Here is a 21,667-nt window from a genome sequence, read left to right as displayed (position 1 = left end):
CACCGTCTGCCACTGCACCCTACGCACTCGCCTCCACAACGCAGGGATCCGGGACAAAGCTCTGGAGTGGACCACCTCCTTCCTCTCTGGCAGGACCCAGAGCGTCTGCCTCCCCCCTTTCCGATGCGAAGCCTCCAAGATCATCTGCGGCGTCCCCCAAGGATCGTCCCTCAGCCCTACACTATTCAACATCTACATGTCCCTGCTCGCCCACGTCACCCAGCTACACAACCTCAACGTCATCTCCTACGCCGACGACACCCAACTGATCCTCTCCCTCACCAAGGACCCCCTCACCGCCAAATCCAACCTCCACGAAGGAATGAAGGCCTTCGCCGAAATGATGAGGAACAGCAAACTGAAGTTGAACTCAGATAAGACGGAGGTCCTCATCCTCGGCGCCAACCCCACAGCCTGGGACGACTCCTGGTGGCCGACCGCTCTGGGAGCAGCCCCGACCCCCACTGACCATGCACCCAACCTGGGCGTCATCCTCGACTCAACACTCTCCATGACCAAGCATGTCAGCGCCGTCTCCTCATCCTGCTTCAACACCCTCCGCAAGATCTACAGATGGATCCCCACAGATACAAGAAGAACAGTCACCCAGGCCCTCGTCGGAAGCAGACTTGACTACGGAAACGCCCTCTACGCAGGGGCCCCGGCCAAACTCCTCAAACGACTGCACCGCATACAAAACGCCTCCGCACGCCTGATCCTCGACACCTCCCGCCACAGCCACATCACTCCCCATCTGAGAGACCTACACTGGCTCCCCATCAACAAAAGGATAACCTTCAAGCTCCTCACCCACGCACACAAGGCGCTCCACAACACCGGTCCAGCCTACCTCAACAGACGACTCACCTTCTACACCCCGTCCTGCCAACTCCGCCCAGCCGACCTCGCTCTTGCCACCATCCCCCGCATCCGAAGAGCGACCACCGGAGGCAGATCCTTCTCCCACCTCGTCGCCAAGACCTGGAACACACTTCCTTTGCTCCTACGACAGACCGAAGACCTGCTGACTTTCAGGAAGCACCTCAAAACCTGGCTATTCGAGCAGCAGCAGCACCCCCCCTCTCCCCTCAGCGCCTTGAGACCCTTACAGGTGGGTATTGCGCTCTACAAATACATTGATTGATTGATTGATTGATTGAAACAGTAAAACAATGAACACCACACAAAAGATCCCACAGCATGTTAAAAAATGTTATTATTATTATTATTATTATTATTATTATTATTATTATTATTATTATTATTATTATTATTATTATTATTATTATTATTATTATTATTATTATTATTATTATTATTATTATGAACTCTTGAAGTGCTGCAGCTACCCCAGAGGGTTTCCATCCACAGGGCAAAAGGTAGGGTGTCCTAGTGCATAAAATTAGTAAAGCCAGGTCTTCAAGCCTTTCCGAAAGGTCAGTAATGATTAGCAATTTCTCAATGATTCAGGGAGAGAATCTCACAGTTTCGGGCCTAGATAAGCAAAACAGCGACCTTTCGTTCGAGCCAGACAGTACATCTGCACAGTGTACAGGGCTCGATTCGAAGATCTCATTGAGCGGGTGGTAGGGCACAACCAGCTCCTCAATGTAGCGTGGTCCTAATCCCGCTTTGGCCTTGAACATATAGCACAGTGCTTTAAACTCAATGCATTTAGAAATCGTGAGCCAGTGCAGTTCCTGGAGAAGATGGGGTACTGAGGCAGATTTTGGAAGGCAATAGAGCAGCCTTTGCAGCTGCCTTCTGGACTATCTATAGTCAATAGACCATATCCTTATCAATACCCAGGTATAACACCTTGCCATAATCTAATCTAGAGAAGATTAGGGTCTGAATCGCAGCCTGCTGAGCAGATAAGGAAAGTAGCCAAATTATCTTTTTCAGCCACCTGAGAACCTCAAAACAAGTGGCAGTTAATTTAGTCACCTCATGCTTCATAGATTGTTTTTCATCCAGGAGAAAGCCCATGTTTTTCACCTTAGGAGATGGGGTAGGCAAGGCTCCCAAGGATTCCGGCCAGTGTCTTGGTCCTCAAGGAAAATAATTCTTACCCAGAAGCATGACCTCAGTTTTTTCATCGTGGTTCTGTGCAGATGACAAAGTAAAGATGATCTGTGTGTCATCGGCATATGAAAAGAGGGTCAGGCTGCAGCTTTCTATTAAATCTGTCAACAGGTGAACATAGATATTGAACAGCAGAGGGCTCAAGACTGAGCCTTGCTGCACTACTGAGGTCAGAGCTTGTGGTTCAGAGTTCGCATTATCCGAAAAAAACTGAAACAAATGATCTTTTAAGAAGGAAGCGAGCCAGCCTAAAGCTGAACCTTCAGGGGCTAATGACTCCTGTCTTTCCACCAAAGTAGAGTGGAACACTGTATCAAAATTCACACTCAGATCTAACAAAATGAGTGTGGGCACTGTCTCATGTGTTCAGTGACTCCCAGAAGGGCAGCTTTGATACTATGTCCAGCCCTTAAACCTGACTGCGATGGATAGAAAACATTTAGGACTTCAACACATGCAATAAGCTGCGCATTAATATGCTTCTCTAAAACAGGAAAATAGTCAGAAAGTTCGACAAGTTTGCGGGATCCAGATTTTTATTTTATTTTATTTTCATTTTATTTTTATTTTTATTTTTTAAGCAGTGGAAGAACCATAGCATGCTCCCACGTCTGAGGTACAAACCGCTCCGCAGAGAGGAATCAAGAAGCTCCATTACCATAGATAGAAAAGCCGGGTCCAATAGCCTAAGCTTGCTAGGTGGTAGAGGATCCAGCGGAGATCCAGATATAATGGATTGTAAGGTGCTTGAAAGAACACAAAATCAAGAAGAGGCCACGCATTCAATTTGGATCAGAAACTAGACTTGATTGCAAGGTGGATATCCCCGGCTTGAGTGTTGTTGTTTACACTGGGACCAGCATTCAAAAATAGAGCTCAATTTAATAAATAAAACAAGACCAAAACATCAAAAATCCAACAGTAGAAACTGAGTTATGAATTTTAAATAATAAACTGTAAAATAGCACTTAAAAGCAGAAAATACCAACCGGGGCGATCTGGTCGTGCTCAGCCAGGTCAAAGTCAAACGTTAGGGCCGACCGTGATGGAGCACGAGTCGGATACTGTCCCACATTAGTCTCGCTGACGTTTTATCTTCTCAAATTTTGTGCCAAGAGTCCTATTCACGTTGGAGAGAGTTGTGGGAGCAAGGAGGGCATCAGAGTAGTTGTCGGTGTTGGGTGAAGAGCAGTCTGGGTGTATCGGGCGGGCAGCTGGTTCTTCGCATTTGTAGTCCTTCACTGGCAATCGATGCTTGCTGTGTGAAGTCGGTAGCTTGAATTTCGGTGCAAGGGGCTCGGTCTTAGTGTGAAGAAGCCCATTCACGATCATGAAGAGCCTAAAAGCTAGATTTAAGAGCCTCCTGAGCCACACCAAGGGTCCAGGACCTGAGGGGCACCACTTTGTGGGGGGGGGGGGTCAGAAACCTGCTCCAGCTGGGTCCAGGAGTTAGTTGGGGAGCCTTTTTTAGTCTCTGAGGCTCAGGTCAGGTGGCTAACAGACTAGGCCTTGGAGTCACTCTGGGGTCCTGGTTTCCAGAGGAAGGTTCAGTCCAGTTCTTATACCCCAGGGAAAGAGGAAACAGGAAGCAGGTCAGATCCGCAGGGCAGCAGTTCCTTTAGAGCAGTAGTCCAGCAAAGTGGCAGTCCTTGTAGCAGCACAGCAGTCCTTCTTCCTGGCAGAGTATCCACAGGTCCAAAAGTGTACTGAAAAGTTGGTGTCTGAGGTCCTTCTAATATACCCTGGTGCCCTCGTTCTGGAAGGTGGGAGAAGCTTCCAGCCAGTGTCTTTGAAGTGCATGGAATTTCCTGGCTCCTCTGCCCTGGCTCCAGACTGGCTGAAGTAACAATGCAGGGTTGTTAGGCCCTTTGTGTGAAGGAGGAGCACTGGGTATTCAGGTGTAAGTGAGGCTGTGCTCAGCTCAGTCCCCCCACCCTGGCAGCAGATGGCCCAGTCAGGCACACCTAATCTCTCTATTGTGTGGTTGTCTGGGAGGTATTCACAAAGTCTAATTATCAGTTACACTCAGTCATGTGTCCCAGACTAAAGGCAGAAAAAATGTCAGGTTTCCAAAAGTGGCATTTTTAAAATTGTGATCAAAAACTCAACTTCACCACTAATTAGGGCTTTTTACCCCAATTTCAAAGACACCAAACATGAACTGTATATCTTTTCCCATTTGGAAATTACACTTATAAAATGTTAAAAGGCAACTCTACTGTTATCCTATGGGAGAGGTAGGCCTTGCAGTAGTGAAAAACGAGTTTGAGTTTTTCACTACCAGGACATTTAAAACATAATAGTACGTGTCCAACATTTTAAATACATTGCACCCTGCTGTTGGGGCTGACCAGGGCCTACCTTAGGGGTGACATATATATATATATTAAAAAGGAAGGGTTGGGCCTGGCAAAAGGTTTACTTTGCCAGGTCCACATGGCAGTTTAAAACTGCACACACAGGCTGCAATGGCAGACCTGAGACATATTTAAAGGGATACTTAAGTGGGCGACACAATCAGTAATGCAGGTCTGCTAGTAGCATTTAATTTACAGGCCCCTGGATACATGTAGTGCACTTTATTAGGGACTTATAAGTAAATTAAATATGACACTTGAGTAGAGTAGAGTATAAGCCAATCTAACGCTTTTTAGGGCACAAGCACTTTAGCACTGGTTAGCAGTGATAAAGTACCCAGAGCCCTAAGGTCAAAAAAATAGGTTCAGAAAACTGGAGGAGGAGAGGCAAAACGTTTTGGGTAAGACCACCCTAAGGCTAACATGTCTAAAAGATGAGATGTGAGATAGGCAGATGTAAAGGTTCAGAGGGAGGTGGTGCGAAAAAGGGTGTAAATCACAAGAAAAGTAGTGTGAATGGAACAACCGGAGTTAGTGCGATACTCTGAAGACCACTACCCCTTCCACAGATCTCAGTAATGCATAATTCACAGTCTCATATTTTCAGAATTGAAACCTTTTCAATTCTAATTATTCACAATAAAATAATTGTTAATCATTTATCTGGCACTGTTACAAGCATTGGCAAAAGCAATAGGTTTGGCTTGTTTAAGTGCATGTCTTTTACTGTGTGATGTGTGTGGATGTAATAACCGAAAGCTAACAGAGAGACACCGAAATACTGCTCGGGTGATGTACTACGGGGAGCACAGAGTTTATTTGTTTTTAAGTCGTACTGTTACTTATATAGGCCACCTCTCTTGGAAAAGATTCCTGTTCACGCTTCACAGGCCAAACCCCTTTCAGAGAACACTCCACCATGCACACATTTTTTTCATCCCACTTAAAGCTCTGAGGGATTGTGCATGGGCTATATGAACAGTAATATAAATGAGAAATAAAACATATCTGCTGGCGCCATTATGCAAAACATGATCTAGAACAGAGATCTTCAAAGTGTGGGGTGCGCCCTGGTGGTCCATGGCAGCATCCACAGGGGGTGCTAACACGCCTGTAAACACTTGTGAATGAACATGTCCTGGAAGCACGACCTTGTTTATTTGGTGCATTTCCAGGCTGTCCTAATTTACATGCAGAGTTTTTAAATGCATAAACAAGTGTGAGAGCTGGATTCCAGGGTCCCCTGGACCAAGGACAGTGAGTGGGGTGGCCGGGTCAAAGATCTGGCTAAATAGAACTAAATATTCTGTATCTATTTTGTTGTTTTTTATGTCAACTTCACCTAACTACACATAAACACATGGACATTATATAAAATGAACAATCTTTTGGAAATGTACTCTCTTATGGCATTAAACCTCAGTTAGTGTGATCTGGGTAGGTGTCTGTTTATGACCAGAGAGTCACAGGACTGAATCCTTGATGGTGTGGTGGGGAATAGTGACTTGTGTATTTATAGTGCTATGAGATCCCAGCCTGTGACAGAAAGCACTGTCCTTATGCAAACTATTATTTATATCTATATACCTTAGTAATAGAGGTGGACGAGCCACTGAAAGCTCGAACCAGAGACCTGGCTCCGCTCAAGGCCCAGTTAGAGTCTCGAGCCAAAAACGAGCCAAGCTTTCATTTGAGGCGTTGTGGCTTACCGGCTACAGCTGCCGACCATGTGTCATAGAGAACCAGATTTTAATGTGTATACTGCCTGTTACCTATGCTCAAACCTCATCCTCCCAAAATTATGGAGAAAAGCATCAACCTTTCATCTCATGATGCGATGCCCATCGAGTGGTCGAATTTCCGTGTGAAACTGGAAAGTCTGGGATCAATCACAGATTCCCTGCTTGACCAGAGTGTGATCCTAGGAAAATAGTTTATTTCACTGAACCTCTTTTGTTCAGCACCTTCAAGAGCCTGTGTTCCTAGTGCACAGTACAAAAACACCTCCTGTGTTAGTCAGTAGTCTGTAGTGTTGCTCCAACTTTAATAAGAACCTAGTCCACATATACATCACCCAAAACAACGCCCTTGCCTCCTAGTTCACTGATTGTCATCAGGGCAGGGGGGAAATGTTTCTCAGCTCATGTTTAAAAAAAATGTCTTTTTAATAAATACTTTTCAAATAATCTGATGTACTGAGGTGAAAAGCTTTCATGAGTTAAAGAAATACACTTTTTTGAATTTTGAAGGCACCTTAACATATTCTGATCTGATGTTTGCTGCGTGATTTACATTCTGGATATTTTCAGGGCTCGGCTTGTGCACAGACTCTTAGAGCCAGTCCTTGGCTCGGCTCTCTCTGTTAATTAGTTGGCTCATCCACATCTATATGGGAATAAGTAATCAGACCATGCCAAGAGTATTTTTATATGTGTCCATTAAAAGGACGAACTCCAGAACTCAGCTGGTAATACCCTTGCATTACCTCTCAACAATAACAAATCTTTGTCATGGTGGAACTTCAAGTGATCTATCAATTAAAGCCCATATCAGCCCAAAGCTGCCCTTATTTTTGGTGCTCAACCAGATGAACACATTTACAGTTCTTTTTATGTAGTAAACACTCTGGTGAGAAGGTTTGTTTTTTCTTTAGTTTTCTACCCCTCCCACCCCATGTGTTTCACAGTTCAGGGGCCACCACACCCCCTTCACCTTCAGGCAGAGGCACCTCAAGGCCAGCCAAGCTCTAGGGGGTGGGTGAGTCTAGAGGCTGGCAGGGAGGGGGCCAGCAGGGATGCATTCAGATGTAGGGCCCTGATCCTTCGGACCCCCGGGGGCTCAGGGTAATGGCCCAGGAGAAACCAGAAGAGACCCAGATCAACAGGTAGTTTCAGAGGTGCACATTTTTTTTAAATACAAATGGGCAGAGAGTGCTTTCTCTGAGATCCCCCCCCTAGGCAAGGAGGGCAATATAAGGGGGTCTCTATATTTATTTTTTTAAGTGCCATCACTACTGTTAATTTAGCATGTGCTCTTGAAATGGGGGCAGGGGTGTAGGTGTCCAGTGCACCCCAATTATGTCTCTTACTATGAAAAAGGGGAGTGGGAGCCCTAGTATTAGGTCCCTGGTTACACTGGCGCTTGCTGTGCGCAGAACAGCGTCCAAGCGATTGGGGGGGGGGGGATATGTGGGGCATTTTTTCGCTTTGTTTTTTACACCAAGTAGTAGAAAGCCTGCTTTGTGCCTTAGGTGTAAGAGTGATGGCCCTGTGGAGTGGTGAGAGCCCGCAGCCTGCTTCAGAGAGCTGTCGTTTCCATTGGTGCTGCTGGTTGAGTGGCACCAGGGCTGACCTGTATGAGTATCCAACTCAATTCTAATGATGGCTGTTTTGCTAACCTTCATTGCTTTCACCCAGTACTCACTTGCAGTGCCAGTGAAGCTTTGGGCCTCTGAGCAATGGCCCAGGGGAGAGGGCGTCAGACCTTAGTTTGGGCGTCCAAGAGATGGCAGCCCACTTCCCAATGCAATAGCTATCATTAGTGAAGCAGGTGCAGCAGCGCTGGGATCCGGGGCTCCGAAGGGGCCACTGGATCAATATTGTGACAGTATTACTAGGATATGGCGTTTTGTTCATTGCTAGCATTAGGGCCGAGGGCACCTACCCTATAAAAGGGAAGGCAACAGGAGTGAGCCAATTCTTTCTGAAAGGGAAGAGATGTGGCCCAACAGAGCGAGCTGCCAAGATAGGAGCTGGGGGACCAGGTTCTGTTCCCCGCGTTGGTTCAGCATTCTGTGATTCTGGGCACATCACCTAATCCGCCTAAAAACTGCATCTGTCCTTGTGCAATGTAACTGTTGCTCATTTAAAGTTCTCCAATGCCGTAAAGCTGAGTTTGTAGTATATCAAACTCCAGAGAAACAGAAAGAGAACTTGTTTCAAGATTGGCATGATGATCAGGCATGGTGGACAAGGGTTGAAAGACGCAGAGGAGATAGCCTGCTTCTCAGGGCCGCAGCAGGTGCAATTGCATTGGGACCCAGGAGTGTGAGGGGCTCACAACACCCAAATTATCAGGAGCAGGGGTATTTGGTCAATTTCTGTTTTTTGTCTTTTTAATTTTCTCTTTTATGTGTCACAATTTTTGTGGATTATGAGCTGCAGAAAAAGTATCCCTGAAATGATTTCATGCACACAGTTGCCCCTGTCCCCACCACAAAACTCAACCGCCCTAGCTCTCCCCTCCCTTGTCTACAAAAGATTTTGCTTTGGGAGGCTCAGAGCAAAAAAGTTTAAAGTTTAAAGACCTCTAACTTAGGAGTTCAGGCTGTTCAGGATTCTAGGCAGGCTTTCAGCCTTTGTTTAGTGTCATAATGTGAGAGCTGTTTAGTTCTTCCTGAAGTGTAATGTCCTGATTTGCCTGATTATAGTAGGTGTTTTCACTACATAAAAAAGAGTTAACACAAAGTGTTCTGTGTACAGTTTATAGTTAATTATTGGTACAATTAAAGGATTTGAACAAACCAAAAGGATTGCAGGTGAATGGCTGATGAGAGATGCCAATTAGGTAAATGTCATTGAATGAGGCAGGAGCCCTTACCCAGTAGCCCCCAGAGAGGGGCTAACCCTGCGGCTTTAGAGCCTTACCCTCAGCACCTCTGTAGTTATTAGGGTGCTCTGTGAATACATGCATTAGATTCAACCCTGGAACCAATAATAAAATTAAGAGTGAGAAGAGGCTCCCATCCTGGACGTCAAATTTCTGAAAGTTCTCCTGCACACGGACAATACCATCCTTGAAAGAGGGATATTTGATGTGCTGTACTTAGACCCACCCTTGTAAAATGCTAACCATAAACAGAGATGAGATGGGTGAAGGCAGAAATGTGTTGTAAGAAATGCCATGCGTCTTCTGCTCTTGGTTCCAGCTTCTTCGTATAATTCTGTGTATGTCTACCTTTCCTCTCCTGTTTAGGACAGCAGCAAAATCTACACAACCTACATCTCCTACCTGGAAATCTACAATGAGGGTGGCTATGACCTGCTGGACCCCAGGCACGAGGCCTCCAGACTGGAAGACCTACCGTGAGTAGCCAAGCAAGTCCTGCATGATGAATATGTAAGGCCAAGCCCTGCTCACAGCTCATGGGGAAAAGTCATCCCTTTCCAAGTCACACTTTGGGGTAGTTGAGGTAACAGCCTATTTCTGACCACAGAAATGAGGCCTTCTGGCTGAAAGACCCCCCTTGAGTAGCCAAGCAAGTCCTGCATGATGGGATATGTAAGGCTATGCCCTGCTCACAGCTTATGGGAAAAGGTCATCCCTTTCCAAGTCACACTTTGGGGTAGTTGAGGTAACAGCCCATTTCTGACCACAGATATGAGGCCTTCTGGCTGAAAGACCTCCCTTCGGTAGCCAAGCAAGTCCTGCATGATGGATATGTAAGGCCAAGCCCTGCTCACAGCTTATGGGAAAAGGTCATCCCTTTCCAAGTCACAGTTTAGGATTCTTGAGGTTACAGCCCCTTTCTGACCCCAGACACAAGGCCTCCTGGCTGGAAGATCTCCAGTGAGTAGCCAAGCAAGTCCTGCATGATGGATCTGTGAGGGCAACGCCGTGCTCGCAGCTTATGGGAAAAACTCATCCCTTTCCAAGATTGTTGAGGTTAGCCCCCCCTTTTGAGATTGGTTCCTTGCCTTTATGTACACACCACAGACTGAGCTCTGACTGAAGACCTGCAGTGGTGAGGGCGGTGACTGAGGATCTCTTGGTGTAAATACCCGCATCACATCAATAAATTCCATTAGCAAAGTAGAGTGGAGCAGAGACAAACGTGTTGGACACAAACCAGTTACACCTGAACCGGACAGAGGTTTGTACAGGCCACTTAGCAGAAAGACAAATCTGGGGTTATGGCTATTCAACATGCTTTTGGGAGCACAGGAGCAATAGTGGGGTGCCTATGGAGACCCCTCACAAGCATAGCTAAGGGGGGTTTGTTACCATTGTACTCAGCAATATTCACCTCTGTCTACAGTCTTGTTCCCAGTTTTGTCTAAAGAAACATCCATTTGTCTAGGGCAGCCTCTGCTGGAACCTGGTCCTACATTTGCACAAAAGTGCTGAAACATTCTAAAGCTGTCCTGATGTGTAATCAGTGATGAAAGAAGAGCTTAGTGTTTGAGACTATGACAATTAATTCCTTCTGTCCACAGTTATAAACAGGATGCTTATTTTTATATGATTCTGTTTATTAAACAGTTCTTTACCAAAATTACAACATCTGTTTCTCTCTGACATGTAGTTGCAGAATGTTCCACCATACTTGGTACTGATTAAATTCTATAATCATACAACTGCTCCTAATTAAGAAAGCATCTAATGAAAGTGGAATTTTTGTTAACCCCTATCTCTGCCTCATAGGCCTTTTCTCAGTGTAGTCTTACAAGGGCCTCTTTGTAACATTGTTAGGTGTTGATTAGTTTTCATCAATACAAGTAAATGTGTTTTTGCTTGAAAGTCGTTTTTGCAGTGTCCATTAAGATGCAAAATGCCTGCTTCTCCTCTCTAAGCTGGCAGCCGGGATCAGTGGATAACAGCAGGTAGACAGATGCCTGATAAAAGGAGGCTGTGAATCAAAATTCAAAGCTTGGAGAACTGGTAATGGAATAGATCTTCAGCCTCTTTTTAAAAGTGGACTTCAAGTTGTAGGATCTTCTGGCACGAGGCTTCTAAATAAAACTGAACACTTTAATTCACGTATCTGTGATTGAATCAGAGTTTGGAAATGGGAGACCAATTTTACAGTGGAAGTCATTTTACACTGATGTGATATCACTACATTGAAGAAGTACTCTCCGCTGTTGCCTCTTTTGACTAAAAGCAGACACCATCATTTGAGTCCTTTACTGCTTATTCATGGCGCTCTGTGGACACTGGCCATTATCTGTGAAGAACACTGTTCACCACCGATGTCCCCCAAGGATGCACATACTCCTGTATACAGTTGGATAGACATTGTCAGGTTCAGCGAGCCCTTCATGCGTAATATTGGCAATCCACCATAAGTCATCGGATGATGGTTCTGATGATTCTGGACGTGGGGGGGGGGGGGATTAGCCTCAGCCAGCAGAACCTGTTCTGGAAGTCTTGGTTACACTCTGGCCCAGGGAGGACTGTTGGTCACCACATCTCAGATGCAGGTGTTCTACGTGAAGTCTACAACTGTCAATACAGGGAACACTCACCCGGTGTCAAGGAACACTCACCAGCACATCCTGGACCCACCTGTGATGCGAGTCTCGATCTGGTATCTTCGATCTGTCCCGATTAGCAGATTCCCACTGTTCCTGCAGGTTTGCAGCTCAGGCCTTAGTAAGCTGGTTCAAAATGACCTTTCTCCCCTTTTCCTTTCCTCCCTTCCTTTCTAATGGGAATTGCAGCAGTTCATGCTCCAGCTACATCACAGCACATGGCCTTCTCCTCTGGTTCTCACCCTCCTCTTAGCCTTGGGGAAGCTCAAAGGAGGCCTGGAAGGTCTGGTCCTGTTTCAGGGCCTCTTCTCAGTTGGTGCTGCAGTACATCTTCATTCAGACGTAGTCGTACACTTTAGAAAAATCACACCCTTAGCAAGCAGAGCAGAGAGTAGCTTTGTGGCCATTTTCTTGGCTCCTTATACTGATGGTGGGAAAGACGGGCCACCAGGTGGTCATCAGGATGTGGATAGGGATGTCGGAAAATACATATTCCAAGTGGGTTCCTTCTGAGAAAATTTGGAAAGAGCTGTGCCGGGTGGTACTAGCCGCAGCAGTGCATATGATGCGTGTTTGGCACGTGCATGTTTCTTGGCAGTTCCCTGTGGATTACAGCTGAAGGTCTAGAATAAGGTGTAGTGGGCCTGGTGAAGTCCTGCCCTAGGGAGAAAGAGCTCTTCGGATTCTGAGTCCGATGAGGGAAAGAGGATCAGGAGGGTACTTCTTTCGATATCCTGTAGAAGGCTGTGGATAACACTATTAATAATCAGGTTATTACTACATGACTTGCCTTTATCTTCCCAGCTTTAAGAAAATCACTCATGCACTCAATCTAAGCTAATCTAGTGCAAGTGACAAACACACACTTAGGCCCAGTATTAAAATAAACAACAAGAATACATAGATTTCATAAAGCAAAGACCGGAATATTGTAATCATACAAATTAAATGCTTACTCTTGTTAAACCAATACATTTTAGGTCTGCCTTTTTACAGTGTGGTTGTCTAAGCGACGTCTTGCTAACAATATGCGTATTGTGGGCTTTGGGCCCGTCTGTTTAAACCATTGGCTTTCTTCATCCAGGCTCTTTCAGGCATTCGCTTGAGGCTTTAGCAATCAGGTCTTAGCTCAGCCCAGACTTTACAGAGACGTGGCCCACTGGCGCACACTCCAGGTGTCCCGAATGGGCCAAGCCGCCCTTTTTAAAACTCTTTCAATACCCCAATTATTATATGTTCTCCACAATACACCATATAAGTTACCCCCAGAAATTTACAGAAAGATTTATCATGAGATTAGGACATTGCTATGGGATGGTGGAGTGTTCAGAATCACACTCCGTAATTTACAAAGCAGTCTGTATGATGGGGGATTGAAGGTCCCAGACATTCTTAAATATTTCTGGGCCTCACAGCTGGTAGCTGGCAATGACTGGGCATTTGCGGGGCAAGCAGAACCAGTGTACCAAGTAGACAGGAACGCCCTGGAGAGCAGAGGCTAGGAGGCACCCTTATATAGCCGAGCACAAGAGGGAACCCTACCAATCCACGCCCAGGTGGTGATACGGGTACGGCGGGAGTCCACAAATATTTAGACTGGGAGGATGAACTGATGGAATAGACTCCATTTTGGAATAGCGACATCCTGCATGAGGTTGGTGCTCTCAGTGGTTCTCGAAGTGGGCATTGGTAGGTCTGGAACAACTAGGAGATATTTGGAGAGGGCAGACAATGGTGAGTTTTGAGATCCTCCACCAGGAGTAATAAATGGCAGAGACTGAGCGCTACTGATACTTACAATTCGGACATGCTCTCCGATGCCATACACTGGAGGGGGGACAACTGCCAGAGACCTTGCCTTTGTAGGATCGCCTTTTGTTAGCTACTTTGGGGGAACAGGCCATTTCAATGACCTATAAGAAAATAATGAGTTACGCCCCAGATATGCTCACCGCCTTGAGAGAAGCTTGATAGAGGTACGTTGGAACCTTGGAGGACGATGACTGGACAGAAGCTGTACAAAGCCCAAAAGAGGTGGTGATCTGAGCGTGCTTCTGACTAGTCCAACTACGGCTTCTCCACAGGGCTTACTATTCCAGGGTGCTCATAGATAGGAAGGGCAGGGGGATTCAGCGCTGTGCGGGAGGGTCTGTGGGCAGGAAGACACCTTTTACCATATTTTGTGGAAGTGTCCATCTATACAACTCTACTGGGCCGGGGTGTTAACAGATTATGACCAAAGTCCTTAGGCAAACAGTACCCACTAGAGGCCAAGCTACTTCTATTGAATATTACAGCAGAGGAGCCCTGGCCTAGGAATCGGCGGCTCTGGTTGGTGGTAGCAGCTAATTGTGGCCAAGGGTAATAAAGCGAGGACCTGGGGCACCTCGGCTCCACCCCGCATTGAAGACTGGGAGTCCGACATGGTGTCAAAGGGCATAAAAGGTGGACTATCAAAGTAGGGGTTGCCCCAAAAAATGGGACAGGGTGTGGGGCAGTTGGCGCAGTTACTGAGACGTTTAAGTGGAGGTGGGTGGGAGAGCGGTGGGGTGGATGGATGGACACCTCGGGTCTTCAGATGGACCTCCTATATTATGCCTGTGTTCTTATCTCACAAGTGATATTTCTGTGCTTGAGATTGACTGACCATGTGCCTTCTTATGTGTGCATCTTGTGGTTCTTACAACCCTGCATTTACTGCAAGCTGAGCTCAAATTGCTGCAAATAACAATAATTAAAAAAATGTCTTGGCTCATCCCACTTGAGTGTTCATCTCTCATCCAGTGCTTTTGGCTGCTTGAGTGTGTCTTTCCACCTTTGCTACAGACCTCGCATTGAACTACATAGGGGCTACTTTACAACTATAGCCCACTCTGTCTGCTTCTCCTGTGCTCAATAACCCCAGACCTAATGGGGTGCCTGTTTATTTTATTTAGTTCTTCCTGTGAATATCTGTTTCAGAGCCCACTTCAGGTATAAGGATTTTGATGAGAAATGTAGGACTAGCTAGACTACACATGACCCATTCTTCATAGTGGCAGTTATCCGTCACCCAACCAATAAGCATTGGCAAAGGCAACACATCTGGATTTCAGATGAATGTGTGAAAGTGATGGAAATAAACCATTTTCTTTTGTATGGTTTATGATATGAACATAGAGAGCAAAAATGGCATAAACACAGGAAGAGATGTTGTGAACATTTAGTTGTATGTGTTTGTTCCCATGACATAGCTCATTGTTTCAGCGAAAAGCCATAGCCTTCTGTGCTTTGTCCATGGCCAGCTGTAAACGACTGTGACTTGTGGTGGTGTGTACTAGAGAAGAGCCTGGTCATTCCTGATTATCGTGTGGTACACCACAGCTACAAAAGAGCAGTCTAGTGGTTTATCGTCACCTAACCATGCATAGCCAGGAAGGTGAAGATGTGAGGACTTACACATATATTCATTCATAAACTACGTGGATCTATGGGTTGTTTTTTTCCTGTTGGTGTGATGGTTAACCTGAAAGTGGGCACACTGCTTGATTCTGTGAGGTCACAGCTGCTGTCCGTGTCATGATGAGGAAGAAAGGGTGACAGTGCATGCCTCTGTGCATTCTTGGAGTTTGCCATTGTGGTGACAGGGCATATTTGTGTGCAGGGAAACAGATGAAAATTTCATTTTCTACAAGTGAGAGCTGTTTGAGAGCTCTCACTTGCAGAAAATGAAGTGTTTGCTCTGACTTGGCGGGAGCTGTCAAAGCTGCCGCTAAGTGAGAGCAAACAGCTATGTCCCGTGGTGGGCACCCCGGGACACACCAGGAGCCGGACCTGGGGGGTGGCTGTCCCCAGGGCCACTAATGGCTCCTTAAGGGGGGCTTCCAGAGATTCAAGTAGGCCCTGGGAGGCGGTGGTCACCGGGGGTTGGGGGAGAGGGGCTGAAGCCGATTCCCAAGATGGCTACAAACGCTTCCTGGCTGAAGTGTTGGCCACCAATCAGAGCTCTGCATTTCCCTGCAGAAACTTGTTATTAATCGTGAACCCTTTGCACCTCTAGATATCTATATTTTGTTTTCTTTTAGTATCTCAAAAACTACTGAACAAATTTACACCAAACAACTAAAAGGCTTTTTTCTGGACCAAAAGCTACCTTTATGCCAAATTTGGTGTAATTCCTTCCTGCAGTTTGGCCAGTAGTCCTGTTCAAAATACCTATGGGAATTGTAATGGGAAACACACTTTTTTGACCCCCCCACCCCCCTTTTTTCTCGGTCTCTGCTTGACGGATCACCCCGAAACTTCCCATGTACAACAAGATTCTCAGAAACACTTTATTTAAAAAAAAATCATGAATATTCATCAAATGGCGCCACAGATATAGCCAAGTCAAAAAACACTTTTTCTATGGAAACATGGTCCTAACTAAAACTACCTAGTGGCAACCACACTAGTGTGTGTGTGTGTGTGTGTGTGTGTGTGTGTGTGTGTGTGTGTGTGTGTATATATATATATATATTTATTTTTTTGTGTGTGTATTTTATAGAAGGGACCTCTGCAGTTATGTTTTGGTCAGGGTTTCAATTGAAAATACATTTTTATTTTGCTTAATAATGTAGGTGCCGTTTAAAGAATCTCCAAAAACATTCATTAGATCTACCTCAGAAGGGGTTTGAGGGGTAGTCAAAAACTGACTTTTCCCATTTTGACTCCCATAAGATCCCTTGATATCTTCTACAGAAAACCCATCTGAACGGAATTACAACAGTCTTGGTATAAAAGTAGAACTTTACTCAAAGAAGTGGTTTGCTTGGTTTAGTGCACATCTTTTGAATGGTTTTTGAGAAATTGGTATGTAATTTTTTTTATTTTGGTGCTAACCATACGATAAAGCTGTGGATGGACTACAAACTCGGGTTGGTGGAACACCCACGGACTATATAAAAAAAAAAAATCTAATCTGATTGGGTGAAGGAGCTGTTTTTTTTTTTTTTTTCATCGTCCATGTCTGTTCCTTAGACCCAAAGCCTCTTGCAGCAATTTGCATATGTATTCTTGTTAAACAGTTTTGTTGTTCATACTCTAGTGGTAAGCTACATCTCAAGGCCTGATTTAGAGATTGGCGGATCCCATGACATCCTTTTGGAATCGGAATACCGGGGACGGGATATCCGTCACGTTTGTGATGGAGTAAAAAATCGAAATCAAGCCCCAAGTATCTCAATGTCCATCAAATGAAAATGCTGGGGGCATGACTTACCCAGCTGAACATTCACAACTGACAAGTGGCACTTTCTGGAGGTCAAGAGTTTGAATCCCAGCCAAGAAGACCCTATCTTCCAAATTTCAGAGCTAGTTAAAGGGCGTGCCATAAATTGGGTAAAAATAATCTCTTGTTTACAGCATTTAGAAACAGCAGAAATGAAAGCAAACAAAAGTTATCTGTATTATCGTTAAAACAACACAGCACAAACAGTGCTTCTCACTGTCTAGGGAACCATTGCACAGCACACAAAACAACATGCTACAAAACATCACACCATATTACAAGGAAACAGACATCCAAGATTGCATGTGTTGCTCTTCTTTTGTTGTTGACTTGTGTTGTTTTAGTGTGTTGTGAAATTGGTGTGGCGTTCTTGTGTTGGGCGTATATTGTTTTGCTTTACAGTTTCTAAATTACTGTATTGTTTAAATATGTTGTCTGTTTTGTATGTTGTGTTATTTAAGCGTTCAAGTGTAGTGTGTATTTTTCTGTAGTTATGTTATTGTGTTGTTTTGATGTGTTTTGTATAATAGTTGACCTAGTGTGTTTTATTATTGTTATGTGTTGCTTTGTTGTGAGTAGAGGTAGTGCTGTGTGTTGGTACTTTGTTGTTGTGCTGTTTTATGTGTTCTGTTGTACCACACCAGACCAATTAGTATTTTATATAGAAATTACCCAAGGAGACAGAGGGGCAACCCATTGGAGGTGGTGTTAAAGAACTAAACCAAGGAGTTGTAGTGAGGCCTTCTTGGACCGACGATGATTCCCTATTTTAGCTTCACTTTATATTCTACATTTTACACGTTTTAGCTGCATTGCTTTTAGTTGTGACATTTTACAAACTTAAGCTTGCTTGATATCATTTTAGAAACATATTCCACATGTTGCTTGTTTTAGTTAGCCATTTTTCGGCGTATAATCTGTACATTCTGTTCAAGGCTAGGTACACAGTGCACAATATCCTAGTGCTTGCATTGCCCGTTCAGGAGACAGCTTCTAACATCTAGATATATCCTTGCATCGGAGCTTGCTTCTAACACTGTGTGGTTTTATTACATAAACGGTGCACAACCCAAAAGGAGCTGAAGGGCACTCCAGTTGCGACCATCCCGGGACGAAAGCTGTGTACGGCATACAGCTCTGCTGGTGTTAATCTGCCAGCTTCCCAAAAGGATTTCCATCAGTACTACAGGCATAGGGTACACCCACTATGCTCTCAGTATAGCCTTAGCGTTAGGTGGGAACCTCTAGAACTCCGAGAACTTGTTTACCATGGTTGGATTGTTCATTATCTTCACCGTGTTCATAATGCTTGTAACTTTGCTCTGTTTGATCTGCCTAATTATTGCAGCTAATTATCTCTATGCAAGATTACAATTGTTTCAATAAATATATTGAAAACACATCTTGTATCTCTCTTGTGTTACTCCTGGGCATGCATGAGTAATACAACAAAAGGTGAGATTTTTCTCGGGAGTCAGTGTGTCATGTTTTAGGTTGCCGTAATCACCTTCCACCCTGGTAAGCTTAAGGGTTTGGGTGAGGCACTGTGAGCTAGCCAGAAATTGAGCAGACAGTCTCTGATGGTGAGGAAGGAATCAGTTACCCATATTCTGAAGTTCTGTCGTCCTAACACATACCTTAATAAGAACTGTATAAGAGAGTATTTTATATGAAGTGGACCTATGTAGGCAAGTGGGTGCAACCAATTGGAGGCCCTTATAAACCACCTATCCAAGGAGTATACCACCAAACCACGCAGCATTATAAGGAGTGCTCCCAGAAGAAACAAAGGGGCAAGTCATTGGATGCCCTTGTTAAACTACCAAGACAAGGAGTATTTTTTATGGAGTGTACCAGAACAGGCAGAGGGTTCACCCATTTGAGACAGTGTTAAACCACCAAACCAAATACCAATACCAAAAAGGTTAAGCAATTGGAGGTGCTGTTAAACCATCAACCCAAGGAGTGTTAAATATTGAGTGTACCCAGAAGAGACAGAAGGAGAACTCCTTGCAAGGAGAACCACCAAATCAAAGAGTATTATATGTGTTATGTTAGAGAGGGTGCTTCATGTGTGGGTGTTGTAGACTTACATATGAGTATGTGTTATCTGTATTATAGTTACCTTTATGGTGGTTGTGTAGTGTGGGTGTTACAGATGTGCGTGTACTTGACTGCCCGTGTGTGTTGTGTGTTGTGTTAGAATAGATGCTTCGTGTGTGGGTGTTGTAGAGTTATATCTGTAAAGCGCAGGTTCACTTCTTGGAGCATCTTGGTGCTGAATAACAGATGTGTCCTTTTACCCACCTCAGGGTGCTCATTTTATCAGCCCGGGAAGGATGGAAGGCTGGGCACTCTCTGGGATTGGAGCCTGTGACCAGGGGCGAGGCACAGATTCCTGCAATGGATGCATTAGTGCTCTGAGCTAGCAGACCTGATGTATATATGATGTTGCACAGCCACCTTTCTGAGTTCTACTTGTTTTATCCACCCGGGAAGGATGGAAGGCTGGGCACTCGCTGGGATTGGAGCCTGTGACCAGGGGCGAGGCACGGATTCCTGCAGCGGATGCATTAGTGCTCTGAGCTAGCAGACCTGATGTACACATGATGTTGCACAGCCACCTTTCTGAGTTCTACTTGTTTTATCAGCCCGGGAAGGATGGAGGGCTGGGCACTCGCTGGGATTGGAGCCTGTGACAAGGGGCGAGGCACAGATTCCTGCACTGGATGCATTAGTGCTCTGAGCTAGCAGACCTGATGTAAGTATGATGTTCCACTCCCACATTTCTGAGTCCTGGGAGGGTCTGTTGAAGTCATAACATTTAGTTCTGTTTGAGACCGCTCTGACCCTAATTTCAGTGTACGGTCAGTGTGTCATTGCGAGTATTGCGCTTTTATTGCAAAATTGTGTTTCATGTGCATCTCAGTGATATACAACTGCTCTCCTTTAAAAGGCAAACAATTTAGAATAAAATGTGGAAACTTTTGCATTAAGCAAAACAATATCAATTGAAATTCTTAATTGTTTCTAGTTGGGTAAGATGGTTTACATCAGTATATTCACTTGTTAGAAGTTTGGAATACCTGCTGCCCAGAGGATGTTTTAGCCTCTTAGGTCCTCATTACGAGTTGGGCAGATTTAAGTCCAGAAATACTTTGAGCCTGGAAATTGCAGGTCTGACTGGTTCCACCCCCACACCTAGCTCCAGCCATTAGGGGTTCTAGCTATTCCCCATTCTGGGGAGTGTAGGTAATCAGGAATCAGGGATGTAGCTTCGGTGGGGGGAGGAGTTTGGAGTGTTACACCCCCCTAAAAAATATACAAAAAAATAGCGCAGGTGCATTAAGTCAGGTATGGTGCGGTGTCTGTCGGATTTCACTTGGGAGTTTTACATCCACATGCAGACAAACACACACACACTCTTGGCTCTGTTTTAAAGGTCTTAAAAATGGTTATTTTACAAAATGTCGAGTTATAAGTGCCGCTCACAATTCGCACTCCTCTCCCTGCTGTTCATCAAGGCCCCCGCTTCTTGTGTAATGTACTTTAACCCGTGTGGATGTTAAGGTATCCGAGTCTCACCCCCCCCCCAATTATACTGACGAGCCATGCCCCTGTAAAAATCCACATTTTTCACGTGATCGTGGTGTCTGTGGCTATGTCGGGCCGTGGTCTGGCGAGTGGGAGCGCCCTTTGCTCTCATCCTGAATATACCACCCAAGTCCCTGTGGTGCTTCACGTGGTCATGTGAAGGGCCGGGTCTGTGCCTCTGCGTAGGGCGCAGTGTAGACTCAGTCATGGCCTTACACACGTTACCTGTCTCTCCTCTTTCACTGAACCCCCTATCTCTATTGATGCTAGGGTCCCCGGGGCTTAGGCTGAAAGTAGCAAGAGAGGTTGTCTCTTCTAGACCACCACCAGAGCACCTGGTAGGATCAGCTATTACAACCGGGTCTTAGCTGGCTTCCAGGATCACCGCCATGGAGGCTGGTGTGGGACCAGGACGAGCACAGTTAGGAGCCTGGCGGGTAGACCTGCACAGATTAGGGATGCTTGAGTTTTTTTTTTTTGGGCATGTAGTGGAGTCTAGCGTCATGTGTGCAGTCGAGTTTCATGAGTGGAGTCTAGCATGACAAGTGGAGTCTAGCATGACAAGTGGAGTTTGCTTCATGAGTCAACTTTAGTTTCATGCATAGAGTCTAGCATCATGCGTGGAGTTTAGCAATGTTTGGAGTCGAGCACCACACATGCAGTCGAGCACCATGCATGAATCCTACGATGAGGATTCACAAAATGCCAGTGGCCTGGACGCCTCTCCAGATGTTGACCCAACGCAGCTATAACAGAAGATTCCTCCTATTTCACTGGGGTGATTTGGAGGGCAGCAGAAGTTTTAGACCTTAACCTGCCTACGACAAAGGTGAAAACAAATGTTGTGCATAGGTGATAAGCCCAGGCCAAGCAAGCCAAGACATCTGCTTATGTTTAATATGGCCCTTTGGGATGTGCTGGTGGGCACTGGGTAAAGCCAGGATCTTGCTCTCTGGTAAATAGACAAGTGGCAAGATAGCATAGACCTCCTCCTGGGGATCCAGACTTTATACTCTAACACCCTACTCCAGAGAGCTTAGTGGTACAGGCACCCACTAGAGTTGTCGCCTTAACCGTAATGCATTGACCACAACTCCCCCTGGCAGAGAATCAAAGAACATGGAGACATT

General features: G+C 45.3%; 1 protein-coding gene across 2 annotated transcripts in view; it reads left to right on the top strand.

The window, feature by feature from the left end:
- The window catches only part of KIF6 (kinesin family member 6), a 1,127,187-nt gene that overhangs the window by 151,310 nt on the left and 954,210 nt on the right, over nucleotides 1-21,667 (top strand). For both annotated transcript variants that reach the window (XM_069236333.1, XM_069236332.1), the window contains exon 5: nucleotides 9,417-9,526. In XM_069236333.1, coding sequence (XP_069092434.1) covers nucleotides 9,417-9,526 — 110 coding nt within the window. The remainder of the gene's footprint in view (nucleotides 1-9,416; nucleotides 9,527-21,667) is intronic.

Source organism: Pleurodeles waltl, chromosome 5 (genome assembly GCF_031143425.1).
Source record: "Pleurodeles waltl isolate 20211129_DDA chromosome 5, aPleWal1.hap1.20221129, whole genome shotgun sequence".
NCBI lineage: Eukaryota > Metazoa > Chordata > Amphibia > Caudata > Salamandridae > Pleurodeles > Pleurodeles waltl.
Note: the sequence above shows the minus strand (reverse complement) of the source record. Positions and strands in the feature narration are given on the sequence as shown.